The sequence below is a fragment of the Phacochoerus africanus genome, chromosome 1 (assembly GCF_016906955.1).
Source record: "Phacochoerus africanus isolate WHEZ1 chromosome 1, ROS_Pafr_v1, whole genome shotgun sequence".
Classification (NCBI taxonomy): domain Eukaryota; kingdom Metazoa; phylum Chordata; class Mammalia; order Artiodactyla; family Suidae; genus Phacochoerus; species Phacochoerus africanus.
In genome coordinates, this window is record NC_062544.1 from 157,878,932 (window position 1) to 157,903,048 (window position 24,117).

Consider the following 24,117-nt stretch of genomic DNA (forward strand, 5'->3'; position numbering starts at 1 on the left):
ATACAGCCCTACCCTATTTGCAAGCCTTATCTCATGCCACACCCCAACCTCAATCCTGAAAAAAAAAAAAAAAAACAGCTTTATTTCAGTCTCTCAAACATATCATGATTCCTCCTACCTGAGGGTGTTTGCACATGCCATTCCTTCAGTCTACAATTACTACTCTGATCCCTCCTTCTTCCCCCAAACTCCCTCCATTTCAGATCAAAGATCCATCTCTTCCTTAGAAAAGTAGGCTAAATCAAGACGTGTTAAAATTCTAATAAAATTCTCTAGTTAACCTTCATATCAGCTTCATGGCAATAAAGACTGTCTTCCACTTATTCTTTCTCCCAGAGCCTACCATAGATTCTTGTACCATAATACCTGGTGGTATATATAAATTTGTGGTAACTGACAATATTTGATAAAGTTTAACAGTAAATACACTAAGGTAATAAAGCACTGGCAATTACATTAACTAAGCAAGCCAAGAAATGTTACTCACCAGAATGACCTTTCTAGTGTCTCCATTAGAAAAATCACTTGATCCTGCTGTGTAGCACTGGGAACTATGTCTAGTCACTTATGATGGAGCATGATAATGTGAGAAAATAGAATGTGTATATGTATGTGTAACTGGGTCACCATACTGCACAGTAGAAAAAAAAATTGTATTGGGGAAATAACCATTAAAAAATAATAACAAAAAATAAAAAATTTTTAAAAATAATAAAAAAGAAAAAATCACTTAAATTGAATATTGACAATCACTCAATAGATTTGTCTGTTTTTGAAGAGACTTTAGAAATTAATTTCTAATATATTATCTTCACTTTACAAATGATAGAAACTGAAGTTTACAAATACTAAGAGGACATATCATGTTTCCTTTCCTCTACAGTGTAAACACAGAATAGTTGGATGGATGGATAAAGCAAGATAATATATGCTGCTAAAGTATATGGCAAAATCCTCAGAAAATTCTATGTTTTCAAAGAAATGCTTCTTAGATCTCAGCTTGACCAAAAGTACAATCTTCAGCTGACAAACTGAAAGCAAATTTCATTTACTCATCTCACAGATCACTACTATCCACTATCATATGACAAGCTTACATTTTTATGAAAAACTGAGTTACAACACATGGTAAATAATATCATGCTCATGCAATCTCTGTTTAAATACAATCTACTTAAATACAACCTATGTTTCATATTTAATCAGATATTTGCAAAGGGCTGCCTTATATCCAGCAGTGTTGTAGGAAATCGCCATACAAAAATAAGAGACCAAAGTACACAGTTCAGGCAAAAACAATAAGAGGTATTAAACACTACGTTAAGTATGATGCTATTAAAAAAAAAAAAAAGGAAACAATATGACAGTAGCACAGGAGGGAACCTACCCAACTTTGAAGTGTCAGAGGAGCTTTGCTGGAGGCATACCTCAGCTAAGACCCACAGGTCTACCTGAGTTTGCCAGGTAAGCAAAGAGGTATGTAGGGACTGCAGGCAGAATGAAGATAAACAAAAGTACAAAGAAATACTAGATGGAGATGTCTGAACTAGGTACTACGTTCAAGTTAAAGACTAATAAAGAGGCATGATGTTAAGTAAATAGAAAGGGCTTATTTATTTCCTAAATTTGGGCAAAAAAAAGGAGGGTAGGTATTGATTGTTTTTCAGCAGGTAAAGTAACTTGGACAACTTTTTGTCTTAAGAGAAAAAAAGCTTTCTTTCTTCTTCGTCTGAAAGAAAAACAAGGCCAGGGAGTTCCCTCATGGCACAGCGGAAATGAATCTGACTAGAAACCACGAGGTTGAGGGTTCAATCCCTGGCCTCGCTGAGTGGGTTAAGGATGCGGTGTTGCCGTGAGCTGTGGTGTAGGTAGCAGACAAGGCTCAGATCTGGTGTTGCTGTGGCTGTGGTGTAGGCAGGCAGCTGGGAACCTCCATATGCCATGGGTATAGCCCTAAAAAGCAAATAAAAACCAAAAAACCAAAAAACAAACAGAAGGCCAGGAGACAAACTAGAAGGTGACCTCAGTCTCTTGTATATAGATAATCTGGGACTATAAAATCATATAAATAATTATATAACCTATTGGTCACTTTCAGTATAACTGAAGTGTTTTTATTACATAGAAGCAGATTCCTAATTTGTATCTAAACGAAACCTATAAAAGAAAAAGTATCTGCCATTACACTGATCACATTTCCCAAAGAATCCAAAGTAAGTCCAAATTCAGAATCTCTCCAACGATTCCAACAATTCTAATGAGATGCCACCAGAAATGCCAAGAAGGGCTCACCAATGGGAATCTCAATCTCAGGAAAAAGAAGCCCTGGCATGGGAGTGAGGAAGTTAGTGTGATACAGGACAGAGGTCTACAAACTTTTTCTAAGTAACTAAACAAAATACTTATGCTCTGCAGGCAATTCAATATCACAACCTGTAGCACAAAAGCAGTCATAAAAAATATGCAAAGGAGTTAGTGTGACTCTGTTCCAATAACATAATTTTATATATAAAAAGTCCACATGCTGGAGTTCCCGTCGTGGCGCAGTGGTTAACGAATCTGACTAGGAACCATGAGGTTGCGGGTTTGGTCCCTGCCCTTGCTCAGTGGATTAATGATCCAGCGTTGCCATGAGCTGTGGTGTAGGTTGCAGACATGGCTCAGATCCCGCGTTGCTGTGGCTGTGGCGTAGGCCGGCGGCTACAGCTCCGATTCGACCCCTAGCCTGGGAACCTCCATATGCCGCAAGAGTGGCCCAAGAAATAGCAAAAAAAGACAAAAAAAAAAGTCCGCATGCTGGATTTGGCCTGTGGTCATAATTTACTGACTCCTAACATGGTTTTTTGTTCAGTAACACAGAACACAGTGACATTACAATATGGCAAGAGCCACAGATGAATATGGCAACTACACCTTCTAAGAGTTCTTTTATTTCAAACATATTGCTCAACTATCAGATAACATATTTGATGTGTCTCATTAATGAGAGCATTTCGATATAGAAAAAGTGTTACATGCATTAAAAAAAAAAGAAAGCTATAATACTTACTGTAACACTGGTAACTCTGAAGTAATCATTGCTGTAAAGATCTTTCCACAATGGAGCAAAAGAATCAAGTGCTGTGCAACTCAATTTAAAACAACCTCAAAGGCAATCCTGTGAATTAAAAAAAAAAAAAGGAAAGAAAATTATTTTCCAGTTTTACTGAGGTATAACTGACAAATAAAATTGTAAGATATTTATAGCAGGATTTGCTATATGGATACATTGTGATGGGCTTTCTCCCACTGAGTTAACTAACACATCCATCATCTCACATTTTACTTTTTTTGGTTCTGAACATTTAAGTTCTACCCTCTTACAAATGTCAATTATACAAAACAGTGTTATCAACTATAATCACCATATTATACTTTAGATCCTCAGACCATATTCATTTATAACAAAATTTGCACTCTTTCACCAACCCCTCCCTATTCCCCCCACCACCTGACCTCTGGTGACCACACTTTTGCACTCTTTTCTATGAATTCCTTCCCCTTTTTTAAGATTCCACATATAAGTGATTCCATGTAATCTTTATCTTTCTCTGTCTAGCTTATTTCACTTAGTATAATGCCCTCCAAGTTAATCTATGTTGTCAAACGATATTTCCCTTTTTTTAAAGACTAATACTCCACTGTACACACACACACACACACACACACACACACACACCACACACACGCATACACACCCAAGTTCTCTTTATTCATATGTCCAAGAACACTAAAGTTGTTTCCATCCCTTAGTTATGGTGAACAATGCTGCTATGAGCACAGGAGTACATCTACCTCTTTGGGAAATTGATTTCATTTCTTTTGGATTTATACCCAGAAGTGGGATTGCTGTATAATAAAGAAGTTTTATTTTTAATTCTTTGAGGAACCTCCATTCTCTTTTCCAGAGGCTGTAACACTTTGCATTTGCAATAACAGTAAATAAGGGTTCCATCTTCCTCACATCCTCAACCAGAATATATATTTTGTATTTTTGATAAGACATCCTAACAGGTGTGAAATGATATCTCATTATGGCTCTGATTTTCATTTCCCTAATGATTAGTGATACTGAGTACTTTTGCATGTAGTTTTTGGTCATTTGCACACCTTCTTTAGGAAAATGTCCACTTAGGTCGTTTTATTTTTAATGGCCACACCCACAATATATGGAAGTTCCAGGCCAGGGACTGAATCTGAGCTGTAGCTGTGACCTATGCCACAGTTGTGACAATGTCAAATGCTTTAACCTACTGCACCAGGCAGGGGAGCAAACCCATACCTCTGCAGTGACCTGAGCCACTGCAGTCAGATTCTTAACTGTGCCACAGCAGAAACTCCCCATTTAGGTCTTTGAAAAAGAAAATTATTTTAAAATAAAATGAATATGCCGGAATAGATAGACTACAATCAACCAGTACTACCAGCAATCACATTCCTTGGTATTTATTCAAATTAACTGAAAATTTACATCTATACAAAAGCCTCCACAAAGATGTTTATAGCAGCATTATTCAAAATTGCCAAAACAGAAAACTTTAGAAGGTGAATGGATAAATAAACTGTGGTACATGCAGATAATGCAACATTATTTAACACTAAAATGAGATGAGCTACCAAGTCAGGAAAAGACATGAAGGAAACTCAAATGAATATTATTAAGTCAAAGAAGCTACATACAATATGATTTGAATTATATGGCATTCTGGAAAAGGCAAAAGTATAGAAACAGTGAAAATATAGTGACTGCCAGAAGTTATCAGGTAGGAGAGATGAACAGTGGGAAGAAAGATTTTGGTGGCAGTGAAACTATTTTGTACGATACTACCATGATAGGTACATCTAACCTACAGAATATATAACACAAAGAGTGAACCCTAATATAAACTACAGACACTGCGTAATAATGACATGTCCAAGGCAGGTTTACTGACTGTAACAGATATACCATCCTGATGTGGGATATTAATAGAGGGAGAGGCTGTATGTATATGGGAACATGGATTATAGGAGGAATCTTTCTACCTTTTGTTCAATTCTGCTGTGAATCTAAAACTTCCCTTAAAAAATAAGTTTATTAAAGAAAAAAAGAATATCAGAGGAAGTGAGACAAAAGAGAGCATCCAAGATAGGCCATGATACAGTATCAAAAAGGAAAGATAGAGGAAAAATAAAAATTTGAAGAGTTCCCACTGTGGCACAATGGAATAGGTGGAGTTTTTTGGCAGCGCTGGGACATAGGTTTGATCTCCAACCTGGCACAGTGGGTTAAGGATCTGGCAGTGCCGTAGCTGCGGCTTAAGTCACAACTGTGGCTCGGATCTGATCCCTGGCCTAGGAACTCCACATGCAGTGAGGAGGCCAAAAAAAAATACATGTGTATATATATATATATATACATATATATATATATATGTGTATATATATATATATGTATATATATATATATAAAATTTTGAGAAATAACAAAGAACTTTCTAAAAATAATTTAAGACATTAAAACACAGATGAAAGATCAGAGAATTCTTAAGAAGAATATTCTAAAATATAAATATTGCTTAAAAACTAAGAAAATTCAAAAGGAAGTTGGAGTTCCCATCGTGGCTCAGTGGTTAACGAATCTGACTAGGAACCATGAGGTTGCGGATTCAACCCTGGCCTTGCTCAGTGGGTTAAGGATTTGGCATTGCGATGAGCTGTGGTGTAGGTTGCAGACGCAGCTCAGAGCCACGGCAGCAGCCCAAGAAATGGAAAAAAGACAAAAAAAAAAGAAGAAGAAAAAAAAAAGAAAAGGAAGCTAAAGGAACATAATTCCTCACAAAAAGAAAAATGAACATAAAATTATATCAAACTTTTTGGTAGAAAGTACCTAAGGTGAAAGACAATGGAATAATGGAAAAGAAAAAAACCATGAACCCTGAATTACTACTCTTTCAAAATGAAAGAAAGGAAAAATGGAGGAGTAGGAAACTCCAATTATTAGGCCATCCAGTGAAGCAACCCATAGCCTGGCAAAAAATGACAAAAATAGAACTTCGCTGTGGCACAGCAGATTAAGTATCCGGCATTGCCACAACTGTAGTGGAGGTCACAGCTGCAGCTCAGATTCAACCCCTGGCCTGGAAACTTCCATATGTCTCAGGTACAATCAAAAAAAAAAAAAAAAAAAAAAAGACAAAAATCATCATTTGTGGACATCTAAAATCAAATAAAAACTTATGACAAAGAGAAGAGTGTCTACCAGAGAGTCTACTATAGCTGATAAGAAAGCATTGCAGCATTTTTGTTCACCATCTCCCCTCCCCCAGCTCAATGTCGCCCACAAAAGGCAGCAAACCAAGTTACTGGTGGAGCTTCCTGGTGCCAAAGAGAACACCATGGACCTGTTCTCAAAAACTGTGGCTGAGTATTTTGAAGGGTTTTTCTTTTTTGGAAAGAGTGTTATCTTTCAATAGTATTTAAAGATACAACACAAGTAGCTGCCTGGGGCAAGAGATGATGGATGGCAAAACATCAATCTAAACAGTTTCAAAATAAAAAGACTGAAGAGTAAGATATTTGGAGGAATAAGAGTTTTAAAGAGCTATCACATATACCAGGAAATGTAGAGTGCTACATGAATGCTCAGGTTGGATGAATTCTTAAGACAAGACCTTAGAAGAGCAGAGGCTTACAACTCTAGCCGATCTTTGTTCTCTGCAAGTACAACGTGAATACTGAGAACTGTAGATAGGCTAATCCCTGAAGAAGTACTTTGGCTAACAGACTACCTGCAAACATCAAGAGATTACCTTTTTTCTTTCAACTCCCCTTGGATAAGGAACTCTGTGAAATGACTGCTAAACACCAAGACAACAAAATTTCAGTAACCACACATGACAAAGAGTACAGTCCTTGCAAAGAGTTTAGAAATGTAAATAAAGAATGACTGTGGCCCTTAAGAAGACGACAGTAAACCATGTGAAGGAGAATCAAGTGTACAGAGTTCAACATTATAATATTCAAAATGTCCAGTTTTTAACAACAACAACAACAAAAGTCAAAAGGCATACAAAGAAACATTAAAGTATGGCCCATTAACAGGGGGAAAAAAAAGAATTTGACAGAAACCATCTCCAGTTAAGCTTAGTTATTGAAGTGAGACTTCCAGAGAACACAGACTTCCAGAAGTAGATGAAGAGAGAGGGGTACAAAGAATATATAGACAAAAAGTCAAAAAAAAAAAAAAAAACCCTCCCAATTTTAAATCAAATATGGAAAGCTACACAATCAAGAAGTTGGAAAAACTCAAAAGAGACACACCCACAGATACATAAAGAACAAATTACTGGTTGGAGGGTTGAGGAGATATAGCGGTGGGGGAGTAGGAAGTACAAACTGCTGGATATAAGATGGGCTCAAGGATGTATTGTACAACATAGGGTATATAGCTAACATTTTGTAGTAACTATAAATGGAAAATAATCTTTAAAAGATAAAAAAAAATTTTTAAAGAGTTTCACAGATACAAATTATAGCTAACGCTTAAACAAAGCCAGGGTTGGGGCATTGACCCCATGTAGTTAGAAATCTGCATATAAATTCATACTTGGCCCTCCATATCCACGCTTCTGAATCAGTGGATTCAACTAACCACAGACTATGTAACATTTTAGGTTGTGTTTTGTTTTGTTTTTGTCTTTTTTAGGGCCGCACCTGCGGCACATGGACGTTCACAGGCCAGGGGTCAAATCAGAGCTGTATCCACCAGTCTATGCCAGAGCCACAGCAACATGGGATTTGAGCCGCATCTGTGACCTATACCACAGCTCATGGCAACGCCAGATCCTTTAACCCACTGAGCTAGGCTAGGGATCGAACCTGTATCCTCAGCAATACGAGTCAGGTTCATTACCACTGAGCCATGAAAGGAACTCCTATTTTAGTATTTATTTAAAAAAAAAACCTGTATAAGACTTGATAGGTACAATTCAAACTTGTGTAATTCAAAGGCCAACTGTATAGTCAAACTGTAAAAGCCAAAGACATTGAGAGAATCTTTAAAGAAGCACAAAAACAAACAAAAACACCTTGTCATATACGAGTAATCCACAGAATTCACAGTAAGACTATTAGTCAATTTCTCATTAAATGTCATGGAAGACAGAAGGCAGTAATATGACATATCTAAAATGCTGAAAGAAAACTGTCAAATAAGAATTCTACACTCAGCAAAATATCACTCAAAAATGGCAGAGAAATCAAGATTTTCCTAAAAAAACAAAAACTGAAGAAGTTTGTTGCTAGACCTGACCTACCCTATAAGAAATATTAAAGGGAATCCTTCATGCAGAAAAGAAACAACAAACAAGTCGAAGTCATAGGAAAAAAGGTGATCACTGGAAAAATTAGCTACATAGATAAATACTTTTTTTTTTTACTTTTTGGTTTATTTTATTTTTTCTGTTATATATATTTTTTAATTTATTTTTTATTGTTATTTCCCCCAACACACTTTTTTTCTCCCACTGTACAGCATGGGAACTTACACATATATGTATACATAAATTTTTTTCTCCCATTGGTTTATAATTCCTATGTTTGTTTCCAACATGATTTAAAATAAAAGTACATAAAACAGTTGTATACCTGTATTAATGAATGCACAAAATCTAAAGATATATAACTTACTTTTTACTGAAACAGAGTTGGTTGTTGAAATTGTGTACAGCAAAGTGATTCAGTTATGTGATTTTTTTCAGATTATTTTCCATTATAGGTTATTATATGACATTGAATATAATTCCCTGTGCTATATATAGTAAATCCCTGTTGCTTATCTATTTTGTGTGGAGTAGTTTAGATCTGTTAATCCCATACTCATAATTTGTCCATTTTTTCCCCTATTTGGTAATGATAAATTTGTTTTCTATGTCTTGTGTCTGTTTCTGTTTTGTACATAGATTCATTTGTATTTTTTTTTTTTAGATTTCACATGGAAGTGGTATCATACATTTATCTTTCTGACTGACTTTGCTAAATATAATATTCCCTAAGTCTATCCATGCTGCTGCAAATAGCAGTATTTCATTCTGCTTTGGCTGAGTAAGATTCGTGTGTGCGTGCACACATGCTTGTGTGTGTGCATGCATGTATGTGTATATATTATATCTCACCTTAAGCCAACTGTCTATTAATGAGTACTTGGTTGTTCCCATGTCTTGGCTATTGTAAATACTGTGGCTATGAACACTGGGATGCATGTATCTTTTCAAATTAGAGTTTTCACTTTTTCCAGATATATACCCAGGAGTAAAATTGCTGGATCATATGGCAGCTCTATTTTTAGTAGAAAACAGTAAGGAATCTCCACACTGTTTGCCATAGTGAGTGCACCAACTTATATCCTACCATCAAGGGTAGGAGGGTTCCCTTTTCTCCAAACTCTTTCCAGTATTATTTCTAGACTTTTTGTAACAGCCATTGTGGCTGGTGTGAGATGGTGCCTCACTGTGATTTTCATTTGCATTTCTTTAATAATTTGCGATGCTGAACATCTTTTCATGTGGTTGTCATCTCTAAGACTTCTTTGCAAAAATGTCTATTCAGGTCTTCTGCCCATTTTTCTATTGGGTTGTTTCTTTGTTATTGAGTTGTATGAGCTATTTGTGTATTTTGGATATTAACCCAATGATTGCATCATTTGCAAATATTTCCTCCCAGTCTGAAGATTGTCTTTTTGTTTTGTTCATAGTTTCCTTTGCTATACAAAAGTTTTAAGTTTGATTAGGTCCCATTTGTTTATCTTTCCTTTGGGAGATTGATCTAAGAAAATATCGCTACAATTTAGGTCAAAGAATGTCTTGCCTCTGTCCTCTTCTTAGATTGTTATGCTGTCATGTGTTACATTTAGGTCTATAAACCATTTTGAGTTTATTCTTATGTATAGTGTGAGGGACTGTTCTAATTTCATTGCTTTACATGTAACGGTCCAGCTTCCCCAATAACACTTGCTTTAGACTATATTTTCTTCATTATATAGTCTTGCCTCCTTTGACACAGAATACTTGACCATAGGTGTGTGGGTTAATTTCTGGGGTCTTTATACTGTTCCATTAATTTGTTTGTTTCTTTGCCAATATCACACTGTCTTGGTTACTGCAGCTTTATAGTATTGTTTGAGGTCTGGAAGGGTTATGTGTCTAGCTTTGTTCTTTTTCCTTGGGATTGCTTTGGCAATTCTGGGTCTCATGTGGTTCCACATAAATTTTAGAACTATTTATTCTAGTTCTGTGAAAAACATCATGGGTATCTTTAAATTAAAGATTGCATTAAATCTGTAGATTGCTTTGAGTAGTATGGACATTTTAACATATTGATTCTTCTAATCCAAGAGTATGGGATATCTTCCCATTTCTTTGAATCAAAAGATGGAATATGTAACAATAATATAAGGGATGGAAAAAGCAAAAATTTACAAGTTATTATAAGTATACCTCATTTTATTACACTCTGCTTTACAATCTTTAACAAATTTAAGATTTTGTGGCAACTCTACTAGCCCATCATTACCATTCTTCAGCAGCGCTTGCTCACTTCACATCTGTGTCACTTTTTGGTAATTCTTAGAATATTTTAAACTTTTCATTATTATTATTATTACTATGTTATGGTGACCTTTGATGTTACTATCACAATTGTTTGGGGGTCATGAATGACATTCACACAAAATGGCAAACATAATCATTAAATGATGCATGGGTTCTGACTGCTCCATTGATCAGCCATTCCTCTGTCTCACTCCCTTCCTATTCATTGAGAAATAACAATATTGAAATTAGGCCAATTAATAAACCCACAATGGCCACTAAGTGTTCAAGTCAAAGGAAGAATTTTACATCTCTCACTTTCCGTCAAAAGCTAGAGATGGAGTTCCCGCTGTGGCTCAATGGTTAATGAACCCGACTAGGATTCAGGAGGACACATGTTCAATGCCTGGCCTTGCGTTGCCATGAGCTGTGGTATAGGTCACAAATGTGGCTCGGATCTCTTATTGCTGTGGCTGTGGCATAGGCAGGCAGCTACAGCTCTGATATGACCCCTAGCCTGGGAAACTCCATATGCCGCAAGTGCAGCCCTAAAAAGTCAAAAGACAAAAAAAAAAAAAAAAGCTAGAGATGAGTAAGTCCAGGGAAGGCATGTTGAAAGCTGAAACAGATCAAAAGCTTGGCATCTCGCAGTGCAAGATGTTAGCCAAGTTGTGAATGGGAAGAAAAAGTTCTTAATGGAAACTGAAAGTGCTATTCCAGGGAACACACAAATGATAAGAAAGCAAAACAGTGTTATTGCTGATATAGAGAATGTCTTAGTAATCTGGATAGAAGAACAAAACCACTTACAGCATTCCCTTAAGCCAAAGCCTGATCCAGAGCTAGGCTTAACTCCCTTCAATTTTACAAAGGCTAAGAGAAGTGAAGAAGCTGAAGAAAAGTTTCAATCTAGTAGAGGTTAGTTAGTTCATGAGGCTTAAAGAAAAAAGTTATCTCCATAACATAAAAGTGCAAAGTAAAGCAGCAAGTGCTGATGTAGGAGTTGCAGCAAGTTATCCAGAAGATCTAGTTCAGATAATTAGTTAAGATGCCTACACCAGGAATTCCTGTCATGGCACAGTGGTTAATGAATCCGACTAGGAACCATGAGGTTGCGGGTTCGGTCCCTGCCCTTGCTCAGTGGGTTAAAGGATCCGGCGTTGCCATGAGCTGTGGTGTAGGTTGCAGACGCAGCTTGGATCCCATGCTTCTGTGGCTCCGGCATAGGCTGGTGGCTACAGTTCTGATTAGACCCCTAGCCTGGGAACCTCCATATACCATGGGAGCGGCCCAAGAAATGGCAAAACACACACACACACACAAAAGATACCTATACCAAAGAAAAGATTTTCAGTGTAGACAAAACTACATAATATTGGAAGAAGATACCATTTAGGTCTTTAACAACTGCTTCAAAGCTTCAAAGGACAGGCACAATTTCTAAGGACTGGTGACTTTAAATGGAAGCCAATACTCATTTACCATTCCAAAAATCCTAGGGTCCCTTAAGAATTATGCTAAATCTACTCTGCCTGGGCTCTAGAAATGGAACAACAAAGCCTGGATGACATCACATCTGTTCACAACATGATTTAGTGAATATTTTAAGGCCACTGTTGAAGTCTACCACTCAGGAAAAAAGACTCCTTTCAAAATGTTACTGTTCACTGACAATGCACCTGGTCACCCAAGAGCTCTGATAAAGATGCACAGTGAGATTTATGTTGTTTTCACACTTCCTGACAAAGCAAACAAGGAGGTATTTCAATTTTCAAGTTTTATTAGTTAAGAAATACATTTCATAAAGCTGTAGCTGCCATAGACAGTAATGCCTCTGATGAATCTAGGCAAAGCCAGTGGAAAACCTGGAAAATATTCATTATTCTAGATGCCATTAATGACATTCATGTTTCATGAGAAGAGGTGAAAAATACCAACATGAACAGGGGTTTGCAAAGGGTTGATTCAAACCCTCACAGATGACTTTGAGGGGTTCAAGTCTTTGGTGGGGGAAAGAACTTCAGGTGTAATGAAACAGGATTAGAACTAGGATTAGAAATAGAGTCTTGAATATGTGACTGCATTGCTACAAATCTCATGACGAAAACTAATAGATGAGTAGTTGCTTCTTAGGGGTGAACAAAGAAAAGTAATTTCTGGAGATGGACTCCGCTCCTAGTAAAGACGCTGAGAAGATCACAGAAATGACAGCAAAGTATTTAGAATATTACGCAAACTTAACCGATAAAGCAGTAGCTGGGTTTGAGAGGACTGACTCTAAATTCTGAAAGTTCTATTGTAGGTAAAATGCCATCAAACAGCATGGCATGCTACAGAGAAATCATTCATGAAAGGAAGAGTCCACCAATGCAGCAAACTTTACTGTCATCTTGTTATTTTAAGAAACTGCCACAATCACCTCTGCCTTCAGCAACCACTACCCTGATCATTCAGCAGCCATCAACTATGAAGCATGACCCTCTTTCAGCAAAAAAACAACTCACTGCAAGTTCAGATGATGGTTAGCATGTTTTAGCAATAAATATATTTTTATGTATGTACATAAAGGTATAAGACATAATGTTACTGAATACTTAACAGACTACAGTATGGTATAAATGTAACATCTATATGCACTGGAAATTGAAAAGCTCAAATGACTCACATTGTTATCATATCTGCTTTACTGTGGGTAATCTAGAATTGAACCCTCAATATATTTGATGACTATATATATATATATATATGTATGTATATATGAAAAGCTAAATTACTATCATTTCAAACTAGATTGGAATAAACACAATATATGAATTGTTATCACCATGATAATTACTAAGAAAGTAATGTAAAATATTAAAACAATGAAAATGATATACTAGAAAAGAATCAAACACAAAAGAAGGCAGCGATGGAGGAACTGAGCAATAAAAAAGACATAAAACAAACAAGAAAAATAGCAAAATGGCAAGTCTTATCAGTAATTTCCATAAATATAAATACATTAAGCTAATTAGTTAAGAGATAGATTGGTAACACGGATATTTTTTAAATGATCCAATTATATGGTATCTACAAGAAACTCATTTCAAATTTAAATGCACAAAGAGGTTAAAGTAAGAAGATGCAAAAATAATATTCTATGCAAAGAGTAACAAAAAAACAGGCTAGAGTGGCTATGCTAATATCAGACAAAATTAATTTAAAGACAAATTTATTACGAGAGACAAAGAGGGGGACATAATGTACTAGGTAAAAATGGTCAATTTACCTGGAAGCTGTAACAATTAAAAAGGTATGTACAACAAACAACAAAGTCTCAAAATATATGACATAAACACTTAAGAAATTGTTGAAGGTAGAAAGAGACATTGCTGTAGTAACAGACTGTAATTTCCTTACACCACTTTCAATAAAACACAGAAGATAAAGACAGAAGATTAATAAGAAAACAAAGGACTTAAGCAACATTATAAACCAAATACACCTAACAGACATATATAGAACACTCCACCCAACAACAGAACATGCATTATTCTCAAGTGCACATACAACATTCTCTAGGATAGCTAATTAGGTCACAAAAAAGTCTCAAGTTTTAAAAGGTTGAAATCATAGAAAATGTCTTCATAGAGCACAATGAAAAGGAAGCAGAAATAAGTTAAAAGGAGAAAACCCAGAAAATCCACAAGTATGGTGACACTAAACAACACTCATTAAATTACTAATGAGTCAAAGAAGAAATCACAAGACAAATTAGGAAACTTTGACACCAATGAAACAAAAACACTGCATACCAAAATTTATGAGATGCAGCAAAAGCAGTGCTCAGAGGGAAATACAGCAGTAAACATCTACACTTAAAAAAAAAAAATCAATTCAATAACTTTATACTTTAATGAGAAAAAGAGGAAATTAAATCTAAAAACAGCAAAAGTTAAGATATAATAAAAATTAAAGCTGAAATAAACAAGAGAGACTAAAGAAAAAACATAATTAATGATACCGAAAAAAAATTTTTTTAAATATATTCATAGTATTGACAAACTTTCAGTTAGGAAAAATATTAATATCAACCTTACAGAAACAAAGATTTTAAGAGAACAGAATAGACAACTGTGTGCCAATAAACTGCATAACCTATATTAAGAGGTTCAAAAAAGAATAAAAAATCAGAACAGAACTATAATGTGCAAAGAGACTAAATCAGCTATCAAAATCTCCCAACAAAAAAGTCCAGAACAGGATAGCTTTATTGATGAATTCGACAAGCAATTTGAAGAAGAAATAGCACCAATCCTTTTCAACTTCTTGCTTAAAATATACAAAGAAAAAAGACTTTCTAACACCATCTCTGAGGCATTTCTTTTACACAAAAGCCAAAGACATCACCAAAAAAGAACCAAACCAAATCTACAGACCAATTTCCCCTATAAATATAAATGCAGAAAATCCTCAAAAAAAAAAAATACTAGCAAACAGGATCAACTACATAGTAAATGTAATATATACCATGGACAAGTGGTGTATATTATTTGTCCACAGGAATTTGACAGGAATTTGAAAATCATTTGAGATAATACATTATTTGAAAGAAGGAAAAAAGGAACCACATAATCATCTCAAATAATGACAAAAAGCAGTTTACAAAAATCCCAAGGGACACCAAAGGGCCAAAATACTCTTAAGATTAAAAAAAAAATTTTCCAAAAACTAGGAGTAGAAGGGAATTTTAATATAAAGAGCATTTATGAAAAACACATAAGTAACTTCATAATCAAACTTGAAAGACTAAAATAAAGCTTTCCACCTAAAATCAGGAAGAAGTCAACAATGTCCATTTTTACCAGAGCTTTCAACAAATCACTCTATGTTCAAGCAGAACAATTAAGCAGGCATAAATTGCATCCAAATAGAAAAAAAAGTAAAACTAACTCTACTTATAAATGACAAATTCTTTATACATAGAAAGTCTCAAAGAATCAACAACAACCAAATACTAATAGAAAAAAGTATTTTGTATTTGGGTCCAAGATAATATACAAAAAAAAAAGTCAACTGTGTTTCTTTTTTGGAACTAAAAAACAAGTTTAACAACCTTACAGGATACAAAATCAACATGCAGAAATAAGCTCTATGTTTGTGCAGTGACAATAAAGAAACCAAAAAAGAAATAAAAGAAAAAATTTAATGTATATCACATCAGAATAAATGAAATACTTAAAATTAACCAAGGTGAGGATTCATTCACCAATGGGAGAAATTAATATTGTAATGATGTCAATACTAGCCAAAACAACCTACAGATTAAATACAATCACCAAATCGCAATTACTTATTTGCAGAAATATAAAAATCCCATCCAAAATTCTCATGCAATCTCAAGAAAAGGACACTTGAAAGCCTAAACAATCTTGGGGGGAAAAGGACCAAAGTTGGAAGTCTCAAACTTCTTCAGTTCAAAATTTACCATAAAGTGACAGTAATCAAAAGATTACACTAATACAGGCCAGAAGAACAAAGAGCCCAGAAATAAACCCTCATATGAGCAAATGATTTTTGGTAAGGGAGCCAAGATCATGCAATGGGGGAAAGGCTGTCTTTTTTTTTTAATGGTGCTGAGAAAATAGATATTCACATACAAAAGAATGAAGTTGAACCCTCACTTTACACCATATACAAAAACTAACTGAAAATGGATCAAATACCTAAGCCTAACAGCTAAAACTATAAAACTCTTCAAAGAAAAACCAGGGGAAAAGCTTAATGACACTAGATTTGGCAACGAATCCTTGGATAAGACACCAAAAGCACAAGCAACAAAAGAAAAAATAAGTTGGACTTCATCCAAATAAAAAACTTTTTTACATCCAAGGACCTTATCAATAAAGTCAAAAGGCAACCAAAGGACGAGAGAAAATATCTCCAAATCTTACATCTGATAAAAACGTAGTATCTAGAACACAGAGTTGACCTTTGAAGAACACTGGGGTTAGGAGCTCTAATCTCCACACACAGCTGAAAATTCACATGTAACTTTACAGTCTGTCTTCCTTAGTCACAGTTCCACATCCACAGATTCAACCAACCGTGCATCATATAGTACTACAGTATGTTATTTACTGAAAAAATTCTGTCTAAATGGACCCATATAGTTCAAAACCCATGTTGTTCAAGTCGATTTTAATTTCTTACAATCCAATAAGACAAAAAATTCCAATTAAAAAAAGTCAAAGGACTCAGACATTTCTCCAAAGAAGATATATTACTGACCAATAAGCACATTTAAAAATTTGAGGCTCAACATCATTAGAGAAATGTAAATCGAAGCCACAAAGTGATATAATTTTGCAATTATTAGGATGGCTATAATCACAAAATGGAAGATGATAATGTGAAAAAAACTTTGTTATCTTGGGGTAGGTAATGAGTTCTTACATATGACACCAAAAGCATAGGACTTAAAGCAAACAGAAAAAAAGTTAACTGGATTCACCTTTTTTCTCTGCAAAAGTTATTGCTAAAAGATTAAAAACAGGAGTTCCTGTCGTGGCTCAGTGGTTAACAAACCCAACTAGCAACCATGAGGATGCGAGTTTGATCCTTGGCCTCACTCAGTGGGTTAAGGATCCGCACTGCTGTGAGCTGTGGTGCAGGTTACAGACACGGAATGGATCCAGCGTTGTTGTGGCTATGGCATAGGCCAGCGGCTACAGCTCCGATCTGACCCCTAGCTTGGGAACACCCATATACTGTTGGTGAGGCCTTAAAAAGATAAAAGACAAAAATAAAAATTAAAAAAAAGATTAAAAACAAGTCACGCACTAAGAAAACACCGGCAAATCACATATCTGACAGAACCTGTAGAAAGAATAAAGATCTCTCAAAACTCAAATATAAGAAACGAAACAGTTCTTTTAAAAAAAAAAAGAGTGAAAGATTTGAATCTACACTTCACCAAAGATAAAAGAGTGACAAATACTCCAACGCATGCTTTCAACCATTAGGAAAATGGAAATTAGAAATGCAATCAGATACTACTATATACAGACTAGAATGACTAAAACTAAAAAGATCATTTTAAGTGTTGGTGAGAAATAAGAACAACTGGAAACCTCATACACAGTTGGAGGGAACTCTTTTGTTCCCTCTTTTGAAAAACTGGCAAGTCCTTTAAAAGTTAATCACACACTAACCATATGACTGAGCAATGCCACTCCTAGGTATTTATCCAGGTGAAAAGAAAGCTATGTTCTTATTTGTAAAAACACGTGCTCAAATGTTTACAGCAGCTTTATTTAAAATTGCCAAAAACTGCAAACGTAACACAAAATCTCCTTAATTGAATGACTACATAAATATACCATGGTACATCCACAAAACAGAATACTAACCAACAATTAAAAGGAATGGACTATTGATAAATCTCAGAATATTGATGAATCTCAAGTACATAGACCACGTACTTATTTTAGAATTCCATTTTTACTTATTATAGAAAACCACAGAGACACAGAACTAATTAGCGGCTGTTAGAGGTTGTAGGAAAAGAGGATTGACCAACAAGAGTAGACTCTCAATCTCTTTATTTTATTAAGTACATCCAACTCTGTCTTAGAAACCTATACATTTTGCTCTGAGTATTCTCTACAGCTTCAAAAATACTTCCCTTGGAAGAGAAGGTAAAAATAAATGTGAGGAGTTCCCATTGTGGCTCAGCGGGCTACGAATCCACCTAGTATCCATGAGGGTGTGGGTTTGATCCTGGCCTCACTCAGTGGGTTAAGGATCTGGCATTGCCACGAGCTGTGGTGTAGGTTGCAGACATGGCTTGGATTCTGCGTTGCTGTGGCTGTGGTGTAGACGAGCAGCTGCAGCTCCAGTTCAACCCCTAGCCTGGGAACCTCCATATGCTGTGGGTGTGGCCCTAAAAACAAAAAAAGAAAAAAAGAAATGATGAGTACCAGTCTTTCACATTATACCATCCCTTAATCTTTATTTCCATTCTAATCATAGCTTTAAAAGTCTTGTTTGTACTTAGTATATTTTTTGTAAGCCATCCTAACATTGTTCCTATAGTTCTACTAATCTTGTAATTCATCAGTGGTGACAAATCCATCTATTCCATTTTTAAAGATAGACTTCCTTAAACTGGTATTGCTCTATAACCACTTGCTTTCATTTTTTTTCCCCTTTATTGAGAACATCCACCATTCATTAAATAAGCATCTTCTAAGTACTGCCTACATGCTAGGCATTGTGCTAATTTTCACTTTTAAGAGCGAAAATTCCCCATTCTTTCTGAGGTATTTTGGTTTTGAAGATTCTCTACCTAAAAGAACATATACGGGAGTTTGCCTATGGTGCAGCAGTTTAAGGATCTGGCATTGTCACTGCAGCAGCTCATGTCACCGCTGTAGCACAGGTTCAATCCCTGGTCAAATCTATGCCATGGGTGTGGCCAGAAAACAAAAAAGAACAACAACAACGTACATGTCTTTCTCAGTCTGAAAGTTTTTCTAATACCTAAGGTACATTCTCATCATCACCAATGTCTTCTAGCAGACCTGATTACTTCTTTTCAGGGTTTCTGACTCTTCCATTTTACCCATCAGTTTTCATATTCAAAATAAAATTCAAAAGAGCTGTTTCCTTCATTTTGTCAAACTTCTGAAAGATAAAAAATGGCAACAAAACTAGTAAAAAGCAGGCAGAAAATCAGGAAAAACACAGGTGAACTCAATAACACCATCAATTAACTGGATATAATGAACATCTAGAAACTACTTTATCCAGCAATAGCAGAATTCACATTCCTCTTAAGTGCATCAGAACAAATCACATTCTGGGCCATAAAATACCCTTAACAAATGTGAAAAAGCAGAAATCATATGATTTATGACCTCAGACTACAAGGGAAGTAAACTAGAAATCAATAACATAAGGACAACTAGAAAATCCCAAAACACCTGGAGATTAAACAACACACTTCTAAATAACTCCTGAATCAAAAAGAACTCTCAACAGAAACTTTAAAACATTTTCAAATAAATGAACATGAAAGTACAACCTATCAACATTTATAGGATGCAGCAAAGGTAGTGCTTCAGAAAAACTTACAGCATTTATGCATATATTAGAAAGGAAAAAAAAATCTAAAATCAATCATCTAAGCTTCCATCTTCAGAAACTAGAAAAAAGAGCAAATTAAATAAAAACTAAGCATTAGAAAAGAAATAATAATAAGTAGAGCAAAAGTCAAAGAATGTGAAAAACAGTAAATCAAAAATGTGATTAAAATTACTAAAACCAAAAGCTGGTTCTTTGAAAAGATCAATAAAATCAATAAACCTCTAGCCCCAATAACTAAGAAAAAAGGACACAAATTACTGATATCAGAAAGAGAAAACAGCAGTACAGAATTCCATGATATTAAAAGGATAATAAAATAAAACTAAGAATATGCTCACAAATTTGATAAACCTAGATGAAATGAAACAACTCTATGAAAGATAAAACTTGCCAAAACTCACAAGAAACAGACAATCTAAAGAGGCCTACATAAAAGAAACTGAATTGGTAATTTAAAACATGCCAACTCAGGAAGCACCAGACCCAGATGAGTTCTGTAGTAAATTCTACCAAACATTTAAGGAAGAAGTTATAAAAATCCTCTAAAATGTCTTCCAGAAAGTAGTAGTAGAGGGAAAATCTCCTATCATTCTATGAGGACAGTATCGCTCTAACACCAAAACCAAAGATATTATCAGAAAATTATATATCAATATCTCTCAAGAACACAGATGTAAAAATCCTCAACAAAATATTAGCAAATAAAATTTTTTTAATGTATTAAAAGAATTATGCACCACAACCAAGTGGGATTTACCCCAGGTATGTATTCAAGGCTAGTTAAAATTTGAAAATCAAATAATGTAATGCATCACATTAAGCAGCAAAGAAGTAAAACCACATATTCATATCAATAAATTCAGGAAAAACATCAATTTTGATAAAATCCAGTACCCATTCATGACTCAAAAAAACAAAACAAAACCACTCTGTACACTTAAACAAAGGGGAACTTCCTCAACTTGATAAAGAATATCTCCAAAATTCCTACACCTAACAACACACACAATGATGAGAAACTAGAAGCTTTCCTCCTAAGAAGAGAATCAAAGCAAGGGGGTGTCTCTGCCTACTACTCCTTTTCAACGGTGTACAAGAAGTCTGAGCTAATGCAATAAGGAAATAAAACATATACAGATTGGGAAGGAAGAAATCAAACTTTCTTTGTATGCAGATTACATAACTGTGGATAAAGAAAATCTGAAATAAAAGTCACTTTCATATACAATAGCAATACACAAGAGAAATCTGAAATGAACATATAACACCATTTACATTAGCACTCCCCCAAAAGAGAAATACCTGAGTATAAATCCAACAAAATGTGGACAAGATCTAGACAAAGAAAACTCCAAAACTCCAATGAAAGAAATCTAAGAACTATGTAAGTGGACAGCTGTTCCATATTCACAGGTAGGAAGCCTCAATGTTAAGGTATCAGTCCTTCCCGACTTGGCCTATAAATTCAACACAATCCCTACCAATTTCCTAAAGAATTATTCTGTGTATATCAAAAACTGATGCTAAAGTTGTACCCAAGATAGGCAAAACAATACTGAAAAATGAGAACAAAATTGGAAGACTGACACTATCTGAATCTAAGACTTGCTTTAAAACTATAATAATCAAGACTGTGATATTGAGAAAAGAATAGACAATAATAAGAATAGATTAATAAAATAGTACAGAGAGCCCACACAAATACAGTCAACTGATCTTCGACAAAGGAACGAGGGTGACACAATGGAGGAAACCGTCTTTTCAACATTTGATGCTAAAACTGGTTATCCATGTTGAGAAAAAAAAGAAGAATCCAGACACAGATCTTACACTCCACAAAACTGACTCAAAATGGATCAAAGATCTAAATATAAACTCAAAAGTAAAACTCTTAATATAACATATATCTAGATGACCTTGGATATAGTGACAACTTTTTAGATACAAAACCAAAGGCACAAGCAATGAGGGGAAAAAAATTTGATAAACTGGGCTTATTAGAATTAAAAACTGCTCTGAAAAAGACACAGTCAAGAAAATGAAAATACATGTTGCAGACTGGGAAATAATATTTTCCCAGACATTTCTGTCTTTCAAATATTTGAGGAATCCAAAATAAACAAAGAATTCTTAAAATTCAGTAAGAAACAAAAAACCTGCTTAAAATATGGGTATTAAGACTTGAACCAGGAGTTCCCATTGTGGTTCAGTGGGTTAAGAACCTGACATAGTGTCCGTGAGGTTGCTAGTTTGATCCCTGGCCTCGCTCTGTGGGTTAAGGATCCAGTGTTGCTTCAAGATATGGCAAAGGTCACAAATGCGCATTGCTGTGGCTGGGTGTAGGCCAGCAGCTGCAGCTCCAATTTGACCCCTAACCTGGGAACTTCCATATGCCACAGATGCAGCCCTTAAAAAATTGAACACCCCACAAAAGAAGATACACAGCTGGCATATAAACATATGAAAAAATACTTAACACATAGCATATGAAAAAATACTTAAAGATGTCATTAGGGAACTGCAAACTAAAAAAACAATTAGATATTTCTACACACCTAATAGAATGTTGAAAATCCAGAAGACAGACAAAACCAAACACTGACAAGGATGTTGAGTAAAAGAACTCTCATTCACTGCTGGCAAGAAAGCAAAATGGTACAGCAACTTTGGATGATAGTTCATTAAGTTTCTTAAAAACCCAACATACTCTTACCATATGATCCAGCAATCATTCTCCTATGTACATAACCAAAGAGATTAAAAACTCAAGTCTACACAAAACCTGCATACAGATGTTTATAGTAATTTTATTCCAAATTGCTCAAACATGGAAGGAACTAAGATGTTCTTCATGAGGTAAATGGATAAATTAGCTGTGGTACATGCAGACAATGAAATATTACTCAGCACTAAAAAAAAAAAACGAGCTACCAAGCCATGAAAAGACACAGAGGAAACTCATATGCATATTACTAACTGAAGCCAGTCTGAAACTGCTATGTACTATATGATTTCAACTACATGGTGTTCTGGAAAATGTAAAACTATAAACACAGTGAAAATATCACTGTTTGCCAGGAATTATCGGGCAGTAGAGATAACAGGTGGAACACAGAGGGTTTTGTAGAGCACTGAAACTTTTCTGTATGAAACTATAATGATAGATACATATCATTATACATTTATCAAAACCCAGAGAATATATATACAACATAAAAAGTGTAGAGTAATGTACAACTATGGACTTTGGATGATAATGTCATGTCAATATAGGTTCATCAATTGAACACATGTATGTACCACTACGATGTAAGATGTTGATAGTGGGAGAGGCTATATGTATGTGGGGACAAGGACTATATGTGAAGTCTCCACATTTTTGCTCAATGTGCTGTGACCCTAAAACCACTCTTAATAAAGTCTTCTTGTAATTCCCTGTGGCGCAGTAGGTTAAAGATGAGTGTTGTCACTGCAGCAGCCCAGATGGCTGCTGTGGCGTGGATTCAATCCCTGGCCCCCAGGTGGCTGCTGGCCCAGGAAATTCCATATATTGCAAGCATGGTGAAAAAAATAATAATAAAGTCTTCTTTAAGAAACAGTAAATAATTCATTAGCAGATTAAGGTTTTCTGCAGATACTAATTTATGTCCTTATAAATTAACATTTCTTTGTTCCTGGTCAATTTTATGATCTCAAGTGGATTTAAGCATGTGGTGTAAGACTGCCTATATACACACAAATACAAAGGCACAATATCCCATCTACTTAAATACGCAGTATCCCTATCTAATTGCCATGCACTGTGCCACAAATAATGAAAGAAAAATAAAATACAGAATATAACACCCAGCCTGTATCCTTCCTAAATAACACCCTATTTTACAAATTCTTATGAGCTGAATCAACTATAAAGGTTAAAGAGTAGTATCTAAAACACAGTTAATTTCCAGTTACATGCAATCGTCTGTGGAGTACAAAATCCTATTCTTTAATCAGAGAAATTCATCCTCTAGGTAGAGACTTATATAATACAATTTAATTAATACAGGCTCCTCTTTTATCATTCCTAAAATTTTTCGTGAGTTATCTTAAAGAATCTCTTAGCAGTGAATGCATACACACATACACACATAGGTAAGTGGTAGTGGAGTGCCACATGATTTCCAAAGCAAACAATGATTAAAATTATAATATTTCTGGGAGATCCCATTGTGGCTCAGCAGTAATAAGCCCAAGTAGTATCCATGAGGATGCAGGTTTGATCCATGGCCTTCCTTGCTCAGTGGGTTAAAGACCTGGTGTTGCTGTGAGCTGCAGAGCAGATCACAGGCATGGCTCAGATCTGGCATTGCTATGGCTGTGGTGTAGGCTGGCAGCA

General features: G+C 35.2%; 1 protein-coding gene across 1 annotated transcript in view; it reads right to left on the reverse strand.

Annotated features, from left to right (window-relative positions):
- Positions 1-24,117, reverse strand: part of STAG1 (stromal antigen 1) — a 415,995-nt gene that overhangs the window by 284,007 nt on the left and 107,871 nt on the right. The window contains exon 2 of the mRNA XM_047782999.1: positions 3,050-3,157. Within this exon, the coding sequence (XP_047638955.1) occupies positions 3,050-3,078 (29 nt within the window). The 5' untranslated portion in view covers positions 3,079-3,157. The remainder of the gene's footprint in view (positions 1-3,049; positions 3,158-24,117) is intronic.